Source organism: Gorilla gorilla, chromosome 3 (genome assembly GCF_029281585.2).
Source record: "Gorilla gorilla gorilla isolate KB3781 chromosome 3, NHGRI_mGorGor1-v2.1_pri, whole genome shotgun sequence".
Lineage (NCBI taxonomy): Eukaryota > Metazoa > Chordata > Mammalia > Primates > Hominidae > Gorilla > Gorilla gorilla.
This window is the reverse complement of record NC_073227.2, coordinates 73,007,308-73,027,503: the sequence shown is the minus strand read 5'-3', so window position 1 is coordinate 73,027,503 and position 20,196 is coordinate 73,007,308. Positions and strand designations below refer to the sequence as shown.

Below are 20,196 nucleotides of genomic sequence, written 5' to 3'. Positions count from 1 at the left end.
CAGCTGAGGGACCTGACTGTTAGAAGGAAAACTAACAAACAGAAAGGAATAGCATCAACATCAACAAAAAGGACATCCACATCAAAACCCCATTTGTAGGTCACCAACATCAAAGACCAAAGGTAGATAAAACCACAAAGATGGGGAGAAACCAGAGCAGAAAAGCTGAAAATTCTAAAAACCAAGCACCTCTTCTGCTACAAAGGATTGCAGCTCCTAGCCAGCAACAGAACAAAGCTGGACAGAGAAGAGTTGGCAAAAGTAAGCTTCAAAAGTTCAGTAATAACAAACTTCTCCAAGCTAAAGGAGCATGTTCTAACCCATTACAAGGAAGCTAAAAACTTTAAAAAAAGGTTAGATGAGCGGCTAACTAGAATAAACAGTGTAGAGAACACCTTCAATGACCTGATGAAGCTGAAAACCAAGGCACGAGATATTTGTGACACATGCACAAGCTTCAGTAGACAATTCGATCAACTGGAAGAAAGGGTATCAGTGATGGAAGATCAAATTAATGAAATAAAGCGAGAAGACGAGATTAGAGAAAAAATAGTAAAAAGAAATGAACAAAGCCTCCAAGAAATATGGGACTATGTGAAAAGACCAAAACTACATTTGATTGCTGTACCTGAAAGTGATGGGAGAATGGAACCAAGTTGGACGACACTCTGCAGGATATTATCCAGGAGAACTTCCTCAACCTAGCAAGACAGGCCAACATTCAAATTCAGGAAGTACACAGGACACCACAAAGATATTCCTCAAGAAGAGCAACCCCAAGACACATGATTGTCAGATTCACCAAGGTTGAAATGAAGGAAAAAACGTTAAGCGTGGCCAGAAAGAAAGGTTGGGTTACCCCAAAAGGGAAGCCCATCAGACTAACAGCAGATATCTCAGCAGAAACCCTACAAGCGAGAAGAGAGTGGGGAACAATATTCAACATTCTTAAAGAAAAGAATTTTCAACCCAGAATTTCATATCCAGCCAAACTAAGCTTCATAGGTGAAGGAGAAATAAAATACTTTAAAGACAAGCAAATGCTGAGAGATTTTGTCACCACCTGGCCTGCCTTACAAGAGCTCCTGAAGGAAGCACTAAACATGGAAAGGAATGACTGGTACCAGCCACTGCAAAAACATGCCAAATGGTAAAGACCATTGATGCTATGAAGAAACTGCTTCAATTAATGGGCAAAATAACCAACTAACAACATAATGACAGGATCAAATTCACACATAAGAACATTAACCTTAAATGTAAATGGACTAAATGCTCCAATTAAAAGACACACACTGGCAAATTGGATAAAGAGTCAAGACCCAGCCCGGCGCAGTGGCTTACGCTTGTAATCCCAGCACTTTGGGAGGCCGAGGTGGGCGGATCATGAGGTCAGGAGACTGAGACCACGGTGAAACCCCGTCTCTATTAAAAATACAAAAAGTAGCCGGGCGTGGTGGCGGGCACCTGTAATCCCAGCTACTCGGAGAGGCTGAGGCAGGAGAATGGCCTGAACCTGGGAGGCGGAGCTTGCAGTGAGCCGATATCGTGCCACTGCACTTCAGCCTGGGCGAAAGAGTGAGACTCTGTCTCAAAAAAAAAAAAAAAAAAAGAGAGTCAAGGCCCATCACTGTGCTGTATTCAGGAGACACATCACACGTGCAAAGACACAGATAGGCTCAAAATAAAGGGATGGAGGAAGATCTACCAAGCAAATGGAAAGCAAAAAAAAGCAGGGGTTGCATTCCTAGTCTCTGATAAAACAGACTTTAAACCAACAAAGATCAAAAGAGACAAAGAAAGCCATTACATAACGGTAAAGAGATCAATTCAACAAGAAGAGCTAACCATCCTAAATATATATGCACCCAATACAGGAGCACCCAGATTCATAAAGCAAGTCCTTAGAGACCTACAAAGTGACTTAGACTCCCACACAATAATAATGGGTGACTTTAGAACCCCACTGCCAATATTAGATAAACGAGACAGAAGGTTAACAAGGATATCCAGGACTTGAACTCAGCTCTGCACCAAGCTGACCTAAGACATCGACAGAACTCTCTAACCGAAATCAATGGAATATACATTCTCCTCAGCATCACATCACACTTATTCTAAAATTGACCACATAATTGGAAGTAAAGCACTCCTCAGCAAATGTAAAAGAACAGAAATCACAACAAACTGTCTCTCAGACCACAGTGCAACCAAATTAGAACTCAGTATTAAGAAACTCACTCAAAACTTCACAACTACATGGAAACTGAACAAGCTTCTCCTGAACGACTACTGGGTACACAACAAAATGAAGGCAGAAATAAAGATGTTCTTTGAAACCAATGACAACAAAGACACAACATACCAGAATCTCTGGGACACATTTAAACCAGTGTGTAGAGGGAAATTTACAGCACTAAATGCCCACAAGAGAAAGCACAAAAGATCTAAAATTGACACCCTAACATCACAATTACAAGAACTAGAGAAGGAAGAGCAAACACATTCAAAAGCTAGCAGAAGGCAAGAAATAACTAAGATCAGAGCAGAACTGAAGGAGACAGAGACACAAAAAAACCTTCAAAAAATCAATGAACCCAGGAGCTAGTTTTTTGAAAAGATCAACAAAATTGATAGACTGCTAGCAAGACTAATAAAGAAGAAAAGAGAGAAGAATCAAATAGACGCAATAAAAAATGATAAAGGGGATATCACCACCAATCCGACAGAAATACCCACTACCATCAGAGAATACTATAAACACCTCTATGCAAATAAACTAGAAAATCTAGAAGAAATGGATAAATTCCAGGAAACATACACCCTCCCAAGACTAAACAAGGAAGAAGTTGAATCTCTGAATACACCAATAACAGGCTCTGAAATTATGGCAATAATTAATAGCCTACCAACCAAAAAAAAGTCCAGGACCAGAAGGATTCACATCTGAATTCTACCAGAGGTACAAAGAGGAGCTGGTATCATTCCTTCTGAAACTATTCCAATTGATAGAAAAAGAGGGAATCCTCCCTAACTCATTTTATGAGGCCAGCATCATCCTGATAGCAAAGCCGGGCAGAGACACAACAAAAAAAGGGAATTTTAGACCAATATCCCTGATGAACATTGATGCAAAAATCCTCAATAAAATACTGGCAAACCGAATCCAGCAGCACATCAAAAAGCTTATCCACCATGATCAAGTGGGCTTCATCCCTGGGATGCAAGGCTGGTTCAACATATGCAAATCAATAAATATAATCCATCACATAAACAGAACCGATGACAAAAAACACATATTATCTCAACAGATGCAGAAAACGCCTTCGACAAAATTCAACTACCCTTCATGCCAAAAACTCTCAATAAACTCGTATTGATGGAACGTATCTCAAAATAGTAAGAGCTATTTATGACAAACCCACAGCTAATATCATAATGAATGGGCAAAAACTGGAAGCATTCCCTTTGAAAACTGGCACAAGACAAGGATGCCCTCTTTCACCACTCCTATTCAACATAGTGTTGGAAGTTCTGGCCAGGGCAATCAGGCAGGAGAAAGAAATAAAGGGTATTCAGTTAGGAAGAAAGGAAGTCAAATTGTCCCTATTTGCAGATGACATGATTGTATATTTAGACAACCCCATCATCTCAGCCCAAAATCTCCTTAAGCTGATAAGCAACTTCAGCAAAGTCTCAGGATATAAAATCAATGTGCAAAAATCACAAGCATTTCTATGCACCGATAACAGACAGAGAGCCAAGTCATGAGTGAACTCCCATTCACAATTGCTTCAAAGAGAATAAAATACCTAGGAATCCAACTTACAAGGGATGTGAAGGACCTCTTCAAGGAGAACTACAAACCACTGCTCAACGAAATAAAAGAGGACACAAACAAATGGAAGAACATTCCATGCTCATGGAGAGCAAGAATCAATATCACGAAAATGGCCATACTGCCCAAGGTAATTTATAGATTCAATGCCATCACCATCAAGCTACCAATGACTTTCTTCACAGAATTGGAAAAAACTACTTTAAAGTTCATATGGAACCAGAAAAAGAGCCCGCATTGCCAAGACAATCCTAAGCAAACAGAACGAAGCTGGAGACATCACACTACTTGACTTCAAACTACTACAAGGCTACAGTAACCAAAACAGCATGGTACTGGTACCAAAACAGATACATAGACCAATGGAACAGAACAGAGCCCTCAGAAGTAACACCACACATCTACAATCATCTGACTTTTGACAAACCTGACAAAACAAGAAATGGGGAAAGGATTCCCTATTTAATAAATGGTGCTGGGATAAGTGGCTAGCCATATGTAGAAAGCTGAAACTGGATCCCTTCCTTACACCTTATACAAAAATTAATTCAAGATGGATTAAAGACTTAAATGTTAGGCCTAAAACCATAAAAACCCTAGAAGAAAAACCTACGCAATACCATTCAGGACATAGGCATGGGCAAAGACTTCATGACTAAAATACCAAAAGCAATGGCAACAAAAGCCAAAATAGACAAATGGAATCTACTTAAACTAAAGAGCTTCTGCACAGCAAAAGAAACTACCATCAGAGTGAACAGGCAACCTACAGAATGGGAGAGAATTTTTGCAATCTACCCATCTGACAAAGGGTTAATATCCAGAATCTACAAAGAACTTAAACAAATTTACAAGAAAAAAAACAACCCCATCAAAAAGTGGGCAAAGGATATGAACAGACACTTCGCAAAAGAGGACATTTATGCAGCCAACAGACACATGAAAAAATGTTCATCATCACTTGTCATCAGAGAAATGCAAATCAAAGCCACAATGAGATACCATCTCACACCAGTTAGAATGGCAATCATTAAAAAATCATCAAACAATGGCTGCTGGAGAGGATGTGGAGAAATAGGAAAACTTTTAAACTGTTGTTGGGAGTGTAAATTAGTTCAACCACTGTGGAAGACAGTGTGGAGATTCCTCAAGGATCTAGGAGTAGAAATACCATTTGACCCAGCAATCCCATTACTGGGTATATACCCGAAGGATTATAAATCATGCTGCCATAAAGACACATGCACACGTATGTTTATTGTGGCACTATTTACAATAGCAAAGACTTGGAACCGACCTAAATGTCCACCAATTTTCAACTGAATTAAGAAAATGTGGCACATATACACCATGGAATACTATGCATCCATAAAAAAGGGTGAGTTCATGTGCTTTTCAGGGACATGGATAAAGCTGGAAACCATCATTCTCAGCAAACTATCACAAGGGCAGAAAACCAAACACCACATGTTCTCACTCATAGGTGGGAATTGAACAATGAGAACACTTGGACACAGGGCGGGGAACATCACACACCAGGGCCTGTGAGGGGATTGGGGGCTTGGGGAGGGATACAATTAGGAGAAATACCTAATGTAAATGACGAGTTGATGGGTGCAGCAAACCAACATGGCACATGTATACCTATGTAACAAACCTGCACATTGTGCACGTGTACCCTAGAACTCGAAATATAATTTAAAAAAGTTTAAAAAATAAATAAAAGAAATAAGATTTATATTTATACATGTTCATATGTATAGTATATAAAAACCAATCAACAATAGTAGACAATGACTGAAGTACTAAAATGAAGTAGATAAGGCTTTTCATGGATTTATGTCATCATTTTTATACTTGGCCTCAAATCTTTTTTTTTCTTTTTTTTTTCTTTTTTTTTTTTTTGAGAGGGAGTTTCACTCTTGTTGCCCAGGATGGAGTGCAATGGTGCGATCTCTGCTCACTGCAACCTCTGCCTCCTGGGTTCAAGCGATTCTTCTGCCTCAGCCCCCCAAGTAGCTGATTACAGGTGTGCACCACCACACCTGGCTAATTTTGTATTTTTAGTAGAGAAAGGGTTTTACCATGTTGGTTAGGCTGGTCTCGAACTCCTGACCTCAAGTGATCCACCTGTCTCGGCCTCCCAAAGTGCTGGGATTACAGGCATGAGCCACCACCCCCAGCCTTGGCCTCAAATCTAATGTTACAACTTATTCAATCATTTATTGATTGCTGTACTCAGTTCACTAGTACATCTTAAAAGTGTCAGGGCACATCTCCTACTCTCAAAGAATTTACAGTCTAGTGGAGGAAGGAGACATGTAAACAATTATAGTATAGTGTTCTGGCATTTTAATAGAAGTTGTAAAGTGAAGAGTAGTTCAGTGAGGATGGAGGACAATATAAGGGAGAGAAGCTTTGTAGAGGTTCCAACGTAAGAGACAACAACTTTCTTTCCTAGAAGTGAGAACCCTACCTTAAGCTAGCTTAAGAAGGAAGTCATGTTTTTATTTAAGCCCAATGTCTATTTATTTTTAATAACAGATAACTTTCACATGATTGAAAATTCAAAACACTCAAACTGATATTTGTAGTAAGACATCTCCCTCCTGCCTCCATCCTCTTTCATTTGACTAACTTCTCACTGTGTCTCCAGTCACCCAGCACTCCACTACAGAGGCAGCTAATGCCATCAGTGTAAGAGGTAGCTAATGTCATCAGTGTCTTAAACATTCTCCAGATATATTTAATGTGTCATAAGCAAATGTGAATATAGTTTCCCCCTTTTTTGCAAATGTTTTTACTAACCCAATGACAGTGTTCAAAACATTCCGCAGAGTCTAGAGATCCCCATGCCCTCTTCCGGCTTCACCCTCTCTTAGTCAAGTAGTCTCACTTCACTCACCAATCCTGCCCTGGCAGCACCCATCACCATGTGTTCATTCAACAAATATCTCTTGAATGCTAGGAGTGCCTGGCAATGGGGACGCAGCAGTGAATAAATCAGATAAATATCCCTGCTTTCGTGGAACTCCCTAGTGGAGAGTTCTCTCCATAGCTCTCTAGTAGAGGAAGAGACCAAAATACAACATAAATATTAATATATTAGAGAGTGGTAAGTTCTATGGAGAAAAAAAAAATGAAATAGGGAAGGGGACATGAAGTGCTAAGATGGACAGGAAAGGCCCCACTAAGAAGGAAAAAGGGAAATGGGGCCAAGTGTGTATCTGCAGGAATAATGATCTGGGTCAGCGGAACTTTAAGAGCCAAAGCCCTGAGGCAGGACCCAGCACGTCCAATTGGAAGAACAGCAAGGAAGCTTATGTGGCTGGAAAGAAGAAAAGAAGAGACGCAGTCAGAGGGGAACAGGAAGCCAGATGGCACATAATATTGTAGGCCATTATGAGGTCTTGGCTTTCACCAGAAGGCATACAGAGAGCAATGGGAGAGGCAGATACTGAACCCAGCAGAACCAGCAGCACTGCAGGTGCAGGGTTAGCGCAGAGCCAGGGGCGCCAAGCGCAGATGTAGTAAATGCAAGTAGGGCATCAGGTGAAGGTTGTTTAAGGACCTAAAAATGGTTAGAGATAGTGGAGCCGGGTGGGGCACAGAATAAAAACCCATTTCAACAGGAGGAAAGCATAAAAGCAGAAAAGATTCTGCCTACTTCTTGTTGAAATATTCCACATAATCCAGAGAACAACAGACAAAGACTGGAAGGCCATGTTAAAATGCATTTTAAGTTCTCAATTTCTCATTTGCATTGGCAGTAACTTCAATTGCTATAATTATAAACAGCCTGTTATAAAAATGGGCAGTAACTTCAATTGCTATAATTATAAACAGCCTTTTATAAAAATTATCTTAGCAAATAAATTTTGACTATCAAAGCTTATTGCTTTTTAAAGACTTTTCCATTGCAGGCACATTTGTTGCCAAGCACTTATTTGTTTTGCCTTTTAGTACTAACATTTTTATCCTTACTCTCCTTTCATAGAGAAGTTTCTGGTAGGTTTGGTCGAAGGTAGTAGTTATTATTATTTTGATAGACATATAAATTGTGCTAGGAAAGCTGTGATTTATTTCAATTCTTCTTTTGCAGATAAATTAATCAACAATTCCCTCAGTCTTCCAAGCAATTGAAAAAAACTACCATTTTTCTCCCAGTTATTGCTTTAGACCTCTATTTGTTTATAATTTTCTCACCACCTATCGCTTTATCTTTTACAACCTGACTTCTGGTTTCACTATTTCACCAAACTTGCTATCTCTAAAGCTTTCTTCTTTATTTATATCCCTCTAGACTTATCTTTGACACTTATGACCATATTCTTTTTTTTTTTTTTTTTTGAGACAGGGTCTCACTCTATTGCCCAGGCTGGAGTGCCGTGGCCCAATCTCAACTCACTGCAACCTCCATCTCCCAGATTCAAGTGATTCTTCTGCCTCAACCTCCCGAGTAGCTGGGATTACAGGCATGTGCCACCATGCCTGGCTAATTTTTGTATTTTTTTTTTTAAGTAGAGATGGGGTTTCACCATGTTAAGCAGGCTGGTCTCAAACTCCTGACCTCAAGTGATCCACCAACCTGGGCCTCCCAAAGTGCTGGGATTACAGGTGTGATTTTTGAATGGCACTCAAAGCTCATAATCTATGATAACACTCAACTCATAGTCTAATGAGAAGAAAAGGACAACGAATGAAGGCAAAGACCATGGAGACAAAATATGTATACATGAACATAGCCTAAGTGAGAGGCAGGGCTGAGTCACAGTAGGGGCTCAGTTAGGAACGATTTTTATTTTAAACCCAAGAAAAGCCTTAGGAGTCATTTAGGCCAATGCCCTCATTTTATAAGATGAAATAATGAGGTGTAAAATATGTGTCATGAAGACTTTGTCTGCAAGTGATAGAAAACAGCAACTAAATTTGGCTTAAACAATAGGAAATATATTCTCCCATACAACATGACGTCCAAACATCGTGCATCAAGGAGCTTATAGCTGCTCCTCTCTGCAGTTCTCTTGGCAAGGCCACCTTCCACGTGTTAGCATTAACTTCCAGATGTGAGCAAGATAGCTGCAGCAGTTATCAGACTCAATATGTCTGACATATTGGTCACATCTGGAAGAACATTTCTATTGAGTCTCTTGTCAGTAGCAAAGAAACCTGACCAAGAAGCCCTAAGACTTTCTCTCTTGTCACTTGCCCATTTCTAAAGCATCACTGCCAAGGGAAATGAGATTCCAAGATTGGCTTAGCCTTGGTCTAAGCTTGTAATAGAATCAGTGCTGGGGAGTCAAGGTTAAAGTGACTATAATCAAAACATTACTTATAGGACTGAAATACTTTTATACCTATGTTTGTTCTACTACACTTCTAAAAATTTGCTTCTTTACTTCTGTCCAATGATGGGCTCTTCTTTCTTTCAGCAAACTCCTCTGGGGAGCTTACTTATTTTTTTGGTAATTACCTTAGGTTTCTGTGGAAGTGGCATAGGGTAATGGTAAACACTAATTTTAGAGCCAGGCTGCCTGGGTTCAAATATAGGCCTCCACCACGTCTAACTGTATGCGTTACCTTAGCCATGTTATTTAACTTCCTTCCTCTTCTATAAAGGCGGACACTAAGAGAATCCACCTCGTAGAGATATTGTGAGAAGTACATAAGTTAATATGTATTAAGTGCTCAGAATGATGCCTGTTACACAAAAAGTCCTCTGTAAGTGTGTGCTATTATTAAGGGGCATCTACTATTTTTGCATGTCCAGCATCTGTTCCCCCATCTTCTGATAGGTGTTTCCATTTTCCTTTGAAGAACCACCCCTCTGCCATGCCATATGATATTAGTATAATTCTAGTCAGTATAAACAGCTCCCAACCCACACTGGGCAAAAGGTGGGCACAATGGCCAAGAAAAGTCAGTCTTACCATTTCCCCCAGAATCTGAATCTTAAGGAGAAGGACTCAAAGAAAACAGTTAAAATTCAGTCTCTCTAATGTCAATGCCTTAAACAGGTTTTTCCTGAGCCTCTGCTTCCTATATTCCTAGAACTATTTTGTCCTTTCAAAAATCTGATTAATAATCCTTCCTTTCATTCTTTTAGCTACCCAATACCCTTTAATAACCCTTTATTGCTTAAATTAGCCAAAATTGATTTCCATTGTTTGTATAATCACTATGTTGAAAACATAGGACTCCCAAATTAACTCAAAAAGTAACTTTATTTTTGTCTCTCATCTCTTTAAATCTATTCAAGAGCCTAGCTCTTCTCTGGACCCTTCACATAGATAGCATAGAAGTTAAGACAGTGGCTCAAAAGTCACACTTGTTTTTCTTTTTTCCTGAAATGGAGTCTGATTCTGTTGCCCAGGCTGGAGTGCTGTGGCACAATCTCAGCTCACTGCAACCTCCTCCTCCCAGGTTCAAGATACTCTCGTGCCTCAGCCTCCTGAGTAGCTGGGATTACAGGCACCTGCCACCATGCCCAGCTAATTTTTGTATTTTTAGTAGAGACAGGGTTTCACCACTTTGGCCATGTTGGTCTCAAACTCCTGACCTCAGGTGATCCACCAGCCTCAGCCTCCCAAAGTGCTGGGATTACAGGCATAAGCCATTGTACCTGGCCTAAAGTCAAACATTCTGGACTCATTTCTAGCTCTACCTCCCACTAACTCTGTTACTTAATGTCTCTTTGCCTCAGTTTCCTTACCAATAAAATAGGGGAATAACAACATCTACCTCATTAGGATACTGTAAAACTTAATTTCCCAAATGTAAAATGCTTGGAAGTGTATCTAGCTCATCATAACTCCCAAAAAATGTGAACAGAGCAGATGACAGAAGTGGTCCAATGAGGTCATCTCTCACTGACGTCAGGCCCTGACCATTTTTTGTTTCTATACTTTGGTTCACATCAACCCCCCCCCCTCTTTTCTAAGTCATTCAAGACATAATTAAAGCAGTGCCACTTCCTCAAGGTCTACATTGATCTACAAAGACTACATTAACCTGATACTTGTAGAAATTATACTTCATAGCAGATACATTAATCTTAACTTCGTATCATTTCTATTCTTTTCAAATTATGCTTGGGTATAAATCATGACTCCCCAACAAAAAGAGTGTTTGAAGAATAATATATTATTTTATGTCGTTCTTGTTAGTTAACCTAGAGTAAGGCTCACAGTTAAGTCCTTAATAATTAACTTCTGAATGGCTCTCTGAACAGTTAAATGTGTTTCCAATCACATTACTTCTGGGTTTGTAGAGCTGCAAGCCTTTAGGTCTATGCTTTTATTGTATGTGTAAACATACCAAATGGACAAAAGTCTAAAACTTCCCATTTTCTTCCCACATTGACCCACAAACATTGGGTATCCAATAAGTATTCTTAACTATCACAAAAAGGCTAAAAACTTCAGGAGCTACATATACTAATTATATTAATAAATATGTGAGGAAATTCCAAATGCATCTGCTACAGTGAAGATTTAAAACTATAATATTGAAAGATCCTGTTTTATTTAAAAATATAAAACAAAAATAAAAAACAGATACACTTACATACTTTTCTCCCTTCTAATACTTTTATTTTTTCAAACAAGAGTAATTCCCAAGAGAATTGTTAATTCAGGACAAAGTTGAGAAAGTGACTATCATATATTTTCATTGTCATTTCTGGAGAAATTCTTATTTTTTAAACTCTGCATAACTTAACGTACATAATCTTCTCTCTTTGATTCCTCTAAGCATGTGAAAAAAATATACTTAGCAATAAAAACTTCTGTTGATATCCACGGGTATATCATCTAATATAAAAAGATGGCATGGTTTCATTGCTGTTTGAGTTGCTTTTTAGTGATGTGAAAAAGTCAACTGGGAAAAAGAAACTGAGGAAGACTAGACTCAATTCCATGTGAAACTATCTGTGAAATGGAGATACATAAACTGATTCACTTAACCAATCCTGGGAACAAGCTTATATTACATGTAAATGACGCTTCTATAAAATTCCATACTTTCTGGATTATTGTTATGTTTAGTGGATGTGGTTATTTCAAAATTAAGAAAAAATGCTTTTTGCTAAACGCTACCCACTGTGAAATTTTCAACCAGACCAATTCTTCATTGCTTTTTTCCTATGGGAATACTCAGTCTAGGAGAAAAAGGGGAAGACAGAGAAAGATAAGATGACAAAAACTACATATCTTACTTGGATTGTGAAAGACAGCCTGGTGCAACCACATTATAATTTTCCTCCTCAGTATGGAGTGCAGTGAGCGCTATCATGTTAACCATCACATCATTTGTGTGGCCTGGGAGCTGGGGAAGTGCTGAAATGATCTTCTCTACTAAGTTGTCTCCATGATGTCCAACTGCTCCTGTTTAAGCAGACAAGAAGATGTAAATTCATAAAATGGGAGGAAAAAGCAAGTTGGATAAATGTTTTATCACACACCTTCTATCAAAAATAACGTACATTTTTAGTTTCTGTTCAACAAAACTCGCATTTTGCCCTTCATACAGCTAATCACATTCACAATCACCTAGTCAACATGTACCTCACAGGTTGTAATTAATGCTCCATGAGGGTAGAACTCACGTCTGCTGTGGCTAGTACTGTATCCCTACCACCTAGCGTGTCCAGAATTGGTGAATTCTTGGTCTTGCTGACTTCAGGAATGAAGCCGCAGACCCTCAACGGTGAGTGTTACAGTTCTTAAAGATGGTGTGTCCGGAGTTTGTTCCTTCTGATGTTCGGACACGTTCAGAGTTTCTTCCTTCTGGTGGGTTCATGGTCTCGCTGGCTTCAGGAGTGAAGCTGCAGACCTTCGCGGTGAGTGTTACAGCTCTTACAGCAGCGCGTCTGGAATTGTTCGTTCCTCTCCTCCGGGGTTGTTCATCCCTCCCAGGGGGTTCGTGGTCTCAGTGGCCTTAGGAGTGAAGCTGCAGACCTTCACCATGAGTGTTACAGCTCATAAAGGCATGCAGGGACCCAAACAGTGAGTAACAGCACTATGTATTGCATAGAGCGAATGAACAAAGCTCCAACAGTGTGCAAGAGAACCCAACCGGGTTGCCACTGCTGGCTTGGGCAGCCTCCTTTTATTCCCTTATCTGACCCCACCCACATCCTGCTGAGTGGTCCGTTTTACAGAGAGCTGATTGGTCCATTTATAGAGAGCTGATTGGTCCATTTTGCAGAGAGCTGATTGGTCCATTTTGACAGGGTGCTGATTGGTGCGTTTACAAACCTTGAACTAGACACAGAGTGCTGATTGGTGCATTTACAATCCTTTAGCTAGGCAGGAAAGTTTTCCAAGTCCCCACTAGATTAGCTAGACACAGAGCACTGATTGGTGCGTTTACAAACCTTGAGCTAGACACAGGGTGCTGATTGGTGCATTTACAATCCTTTAGCTAGACAGAACTTTCTTCAAGTCCCCACTAGATTAGCTAGACACAGAGCACTGATTGGTGCATTTACCAACCTTGAGCTAGACACAGGGTGCTGATTGGTGCATTTATAAACTTTGAACTAGACACAAAGAAGTGCTGATTGGTACATTTACAATCCTCTAGCTAGACATAAAAGTTCTCCAAGTCCCCACCCAACTCAAGAGCCTAGCTGGCTTCACCTAGTGGATCACGCACCAGGGCCGCGGCTGGAGCTGCCCACCAGTCCTGCACCACGTGCCCACATTCTTCGGCCCTTGGGCCGTCGATGGGACAGGGCGCTGCGGAGCAGGGGACAGTGCCTGTTGGGGAGGCTCGGGCCCCATAGGAGCCCACGGGGGGAAGGGGTGGTGCTCAGGCATGGCGGGCTGCAGGTACCAAGCCCTGCCCCGCAGGGAGGCGGCTGAGGCCCGGCGAGAATTCAGTCGCGGTGCAGGTGGGCTGGGAGTGCTGGGGGACCCAGCGCACCCTCCGCAGCTGCTGGCCCGGGTGCTAAGCCCCTCACTGCCTGGACCGGCCGGCCACTCCGAGTGTGGGGTGTGCTGAGCCCACGCCCACATGGAACTCACACTGGCCTGCCAGCGCCGCAGTGCAGGCCCGGTTCCTGCCCATGCCTCTTCCTCCACACCTCCCGGCAAGCCGAGTGAGCTGGCTCCGGCCTCAACCAGCCCAGAGAGGGGCTCCCACAGTGCAGCGGCAGGCTAAAGGGCTCCTCAAGCGTGGCCAGAGCAGACACCGAGGCCGAGGAGGCACTGAGAGTGAGCAAGGGCTGCTAACACTTTGTCACCTCTCACTAGCACAGTGCCTACATATAGTAGGCATCAATAAGCATTTGCTGAATGAATGAATAAATAAATAACCTGCATCTAGTCAGTCAGGTAAATAGTGTCATAGATGATACTATCCTGAAATTTTAAAGCTGAATTTTTTTATATTCTTTTCTTTTCTTCCATTTTTTTTTCTTTTTTTTTAGAGGCAGAGTCTCACTTTGTTGCCCAAGCTGGAGTGCAATCGTAGCTCACTGTAGCCTTGAACTCTGAGCTCAAGCAACTCTCCCACCTTAGTTTCCCAGATAGTTGAAACTATTCCCAGGATTTGAGATCCTAAATTAAGCCAATTGCTTCAAGGATTTGAGATCCTAAATTAAGCCAATTGCTTCAAGGGCTAAACTTTTCAAGTTACCGAGACCAGAAAATACCAATTCTGTATGATCCTGTGGATTATATGTGTGTTAGTGTCATTATCATAAGGCATGTAACATCTTCACTTGTCTTTAAGTCTTATATGGAATAAAATGAGAGGCAAGCATTGAGAAGTCTTCATAAGAGCTCAATATTCCGTTAGTTCTGTCCCTCTGGAGAATCCTGACTAATATGCTTATGAAATGAACAGAGATCATTCATACCACTTTTAACACTGTCTTGAGTAACCAGAATTGTAGTGATCTTGCAGGATCATGCAGGGGGAACCTTTCACTTACTCTACTTCATTTTTTTCTCTAGCTGTTCTAGAAGACAGACATGTTAACTTATTTTACCCTCTCAGTTACCCTCTGAGGTCCTTATTTGACAGATCAGGAAACTGAGAGGCAGAAGTTAGGCAACTTGCCCAAGGACTTTTGACTAGGAAAGGGCAGAGCCAAGATTACTATAACTAAGCTCTCATAATCTCTTTAGTAACAGTAGCTACCATATATTGAGGATCTACTTCAATCCTCATACTCTTTACATAAATGATCCTATATAACATAAATTTGATCATATCACATCACAGCTCAAAACTCTCCAACTGATTCCCATTATACTTTGGCTATTATTCTAAATCCTTATTTTAACCTACAAAGCATTCCCTCTACCTACCCCTCCAACTGATCTCCTATCGGTATTCCCTCTTGCTCACAACACTTTAGCCAAACTGGGCTCCTAGTGGTCCTCAAGCATGACACACATGCTCCCACCTTAGGCCCATTCCACTTGCCATTCCCTGGGTCTTATATGTTCTATCATTAGGTAGCCACATGGTATGCTTCCTCCCTTCTTTCAGCCTCTGTTCAAATGTCACATCCTCTCAAAACTTACTGTCTTAAAACCACATGTATTAATCTCAACTGTTTCTATGCATCCAGGAATTCAGAGTGGCTTAACTGGGTCTGACTCAGAGACTCTCATAAAATTGCAGTCAATATGTCAGCTGGGGCTGCAGTCATCTGAATGCTTGACTGGGCTGGAGGATCTATTTCTCAGATGGCTCACTCACAAAGCTATTGACAGGAGGCCTCAGTTCCTCATTGGCTGTTGGAAGGAATCCCATTTCCTCACTACATGGGCCTCCCATAGGGCTACTTGAGTCTCTTCATGACATGGTAGCTAACTTCCCTCAGAGCCAGTGATCCAAAAGAACAAAGCAAGGAAAAGGTCTTGAAAATTACACTTCTGCATTTCTGCCATATGCTATTTTAGGGAGAAGGGGATAAGTGAGTCACTAAATCTAGCCCACACTCAAGGGCAGGGGAATTTAAACTGTATTTCTTGAAGGAAGAGGTATCAAAGAATTTGTAGACATATAGAGAGAGAGAGAGACAAGGTCTTGCTCTGTTGCCCAGGCAGGAGTGCAGTGGCTCAATCATGGCTCACTGCAGCCTAGATTTCCCAGACTCAGGTGATCCTCCCACCTCAGCCTCTTGAAGAGCTGGCACTACAGCATGCAACACCATGCCCAGCTAATTTTTTGTATTTTTTGTAGAGATGGGGTTTCACCATATTGCCAAGGCTGGTCTCGAACTTCTGGGCTCAAGTGATCCACCACTTTGGCCTCCCAAAGTGCTGGGGTTGCAGGTGTGAGCCACCACACCCAACTTGTAGACATTTTTTTTTTTTTTTTTTTTTTTTTTTTGTTGAGACGTAGTCTTGCTCTGTCACCCAGCCTGGAGTGCAGTGGCGCGATCTCAGCTTACTGCAAGCTCCACCTCCTCGGTTCACGCCATTCTCCTGCCTCAGCCTCCGGAGTAGCTGGGACTACAGGCGCCCGCCACCACGCCCGGCTAATTTTTTTGTATTTTTTAGTAGAGACACGGTTGTACACATATTTTTAAACCACCACACCTACCTTCATTAATATTAATAGCACATATTATTATACTGATATTAGTAATTTGTTTACTGTCTTCATTCCCAAACAAAATTTAAACTTCCTAACTGGAAGGATTTGGATATTTTTAGCACTATTTCCCGTATTCCTTGAGTAATAGATAATATGTATTTTTGAATGAAGGAATTATTTCAAGCCAGGCTCGGTGGCTGATGCCTGTAATCTCAGCACTTTGGGAGGCTGAGGTGGGAGGGTCACTTGAGGTCAGGAGTTCAAGACCAGTCTGGCCAACATGGTAAAGCCCCATCTCTACTAAAAAATATATATATAAATTAGCCAGGTGTAGTGGTATGTGCCTGTAATCCCAGCCACTCAGGAGGCTGAGGCACAAGAATCGCTTGAATCCAAGTGGCGGAGGTTGCAGTGAGCTGAGATTGAGCCACTGCATACCAGCCTGGGCAACAGTGCAAGACTCTGTCTCAAAAAAAAAAAGGAATTATTTCATATTCTTCCCACAGGTTAGAATACAAAAACAGGTGGATATTTTTCCCTCTTTACAAACCTCAACAGCTCAATGAGGGTCAAATAGCACAAAAAAAGTCGCTAAGCCAGGATGTGAGGTTATCCTGGCATGGATCTAACACCAAAAATCTAGTCAGCCTTTATATGGCTTCCCAACCGTGTCTATACCTATTTATTTTAAATAGTATCTTCTGAACCCTGAAATAAAGATATAAGTTAGTTAGTTTGCATGTTTTGGAAAAGCAGATCGGGGAGAAAAAAAATCAGACACTTTTCTGAGCACTAAAGCAGCACTGGAGTCCAAATGTTTAGTCTCTGAAGCTGCTGACTTCCGGACACACCATATAATGATCATCTCTACTGTGCAGGACAACAGTTCTCAAACTTTCCCGACACCCACATATGAGAGTAGTCACTGGAGCAAACTGCCAAGGTTCAAATCCTAGCTCTGCCACTTAACACATGTGTAATCTGAGGCAAGTTATTTAACTCCTCTGTGCTTCAGTTTCATCCGTAAAATGGGGATAATTATAATACTTATCTCAAAAATTATTGTGAAAATTAAAGGAATTTACATATGCAGAGTGCTGAGATAAACAGTTCATTTTCAAATGTTAGCCATTACTAGTGGACTCAAATTTCAATACTTTGACAAGTAATATACAATCACACCTTAAAGCAAATATAAACACTTCAGTGTATCATAATCCCAGGATTAAGAACCATCCACTGGAATGAGAGTTAATCTTTAATCAAAAGGATTTTAATTTAAAAGTTTGCATGAAGCTGCCTGTAATGCAAAAACTTTGGAAGGCTGAGGTGGGCAGATCACTTGAGGTCAGGAGATCAAGACCAGCCTGGCCAACATGGTGAAACTCTATCTCTACTAAAAAACAAAACAAAACAAAAAAATACAAAAATTAGCTGGGCGTGGTGGTGGCTTTCCTGCCTGTAATTCCAGCTACTTGGGAGGCTGAGGCACAAGAATCATTTGAACCTGGGAGGCGAAGGTTGCAGTGAGCCGAGATGGTGCCATTGCACTCCAGCCTGGGCAACACAGTGAGACGCTGTCTCAGGGAAAAAAAAAAAAAAAAAAAAAAAGTTTGCATGAAGCTAAAATTCAGAATTGAACTAAGAGAGTAAATTTAATTCCCGTCGTTACCACCATCTCCTACCTTTTAATTTTGAACTTAAAAACTATTAGCAAAACACTCTAGCCAATCTCAAGAGCCAGAACATGAAAGGAAACCAAACTCAAATATTTTAGGAATTCATGAATCAAGTCTCTTTTTTAATCGTCCCTGGAAACAAATCAGAAGCCAGAATGGCCCACAGAATGCTGACTTAAATCCTCTATGCAAATATGCCTGACCCATAGGTGTCCAAACTCTGGGTAGTCTGGACATGGTCAAAGTAAGCCAGAATGAAAGAGATGGGCATCAGTGGCCATTTACTTCTCAAACAATTACAACTTTTAATATTTAAGCCCTGAGTGCTTATCAACTGGATAACCAGGAGAGAAAGGAACTTGCCTATCTTGTTTACCACTGTTTCCCTATTACCTGGAACAGTGCTTAGCACAAAATAGGCACTCAATAAATATTTGTTAAAAAAAAAAAAGTACATTTAGACAAAGAAATACTACTTTCAGCAAAGATGATAACCAAAAGATGAGAAAGAAACTTGTCTACATTGTAAACATGATGTTAACAATGTCAAGTACTTATGAATTATTTGAGGTTATTTTTGATACTGCCAATTTTACATCTAAGAAGAAATATAAATATATAAATTTTCTAATAGTAAATTATCAAGGCTAGCATCCAAAATATTTAGCATCTAATAACATAAATTAATATATAAATTAACATCTAAATCAAAGACTGAAAAATGTATTTCCTTTTGGTCTCTATATTAAAATGGCTGTCAAGTCTCTTAAATTGAAATTCAAATCATTTAAGTCATTCTAATAATTTTCAAATCACCTCTCAGGCCTGTAATCCCAGCACTTTGGGATGCCAAGTCAGGAGGATTGCTTGAAGCCAGGTATTTGAGACCAGCCTGGGAACAAAGTGAAATCCCTGTCTTTACAAAAAATAAAAAGTAAAACCCTTCTGATTTTTAGAAGTTGTTGGTACAATCTTTTGTTTGCTTCAGCTGTCACTGGCTAAACAATGCCTCAATCTAAGCCACAATTTGATGTAAGAAACCTCACCAAACTCTTGTAACAACTACTCCATTAAGCTGATAGTCATGAGCTTCCCAGCTCCCTAAGCTTGCTGCGTCCAGAAGGGCAAATCCATTAAAAATGTGAGCATCATGACCATGTATTCTCCAGAATGCCAGGGCCAGAAGCACCCTTGCCAACAATAATGCCACTAACATCATCTACCCTACTACCTCATTCAATGAGGGGCCACTCTGAAACAGTGGGCAAGTGCTGCCTTTTCTCATTCACTATTACCATGGAGCCACCATGACCTCCACTGCCTCAGTTCCCTCAGTGCCCCTAGGGGGCCAGCTGCATCCACACTAGCATGCTTCTAGGCCCTATCTATTGCCTCCACTGGACAACAGTATTTGGTGACTTGTGGTCTTAATAAGTAGAGGGGTTATTTTTACTCACTAATACAGAAGTACTTCAACATTTAAACAAAAGGTTTGACAATACAGCTATGTACCCACTGAAAATCAATCCTGTATATCACTAATATGGGATGTAACACTATGTGGAAACATCTTTGAATCAAATGAGATTTTAAGCTGATCATCTGGAAGATAATCTGGATGATTATCCAAAAGGTATCTATTAAAAAGACATCAATTTATCAGTTATTAGGATCACAGTAACAAACTAGCCCTGATTAAAATCTATCTTCCAAAGTCTACCCTCCACCATCTAGCAGTAATTTTAATCCTTCTAAAAGTGAGCAGGTGATAATTTTTAAATGCGATGTAGATCATGGACCTTCTTGAGTATCCTGTGCTCAAAGCTGATTGGTTTCAGAGAGGACCACAAATCAAAACTTGGTTCCATAAACCAGTAGATAGGCAAATACACTGGGCCCTGGCCATTCTGGCTTTATCACCCTACCAGGCCATTGCTGCTGTCACCTACCACCACTAAGCAGGTGACCTCACCCTTCTCAGGAGATCTCACCCCACTTGGGATCCAACACCCAGGGCCCAGCCAAGGTCTTCCTCCCTGCCAGACACCTACCTCACAGAGCCCTACCTAAATGTTTTTGAATTGAATTATTCAAGAAGGTAAGAAGGAAGCAGAGTCTTTA

At 40.7% G+C, this 20,196-nt stretch overlaps 1 protein-coding gene across 2 annotated transcripts in view; it reads right to left on the bottom strand.

Moving 5' to 3' along the window:
- The window catches only part of SCFD2 (sec1 family domain containing 2), a 511,769-nt gene that overhangs the window by 485,939 nt on the left and 5,634 nt on the right, over positions 1-20,196 (bottom strand). For both annotated transcript variants that reach the window (XM_004038673.5, XM_063705303.1), the window contains exon 2: positions 12,054-12,222. In XM_004038673.5, the coding sequence (XP_004038721.1) occupies positions 12,054-12,222 (169 nt within the window). The remainder of the gene's footprint in view (positions 1-12,053; positions 12,223-20,196) is intronic.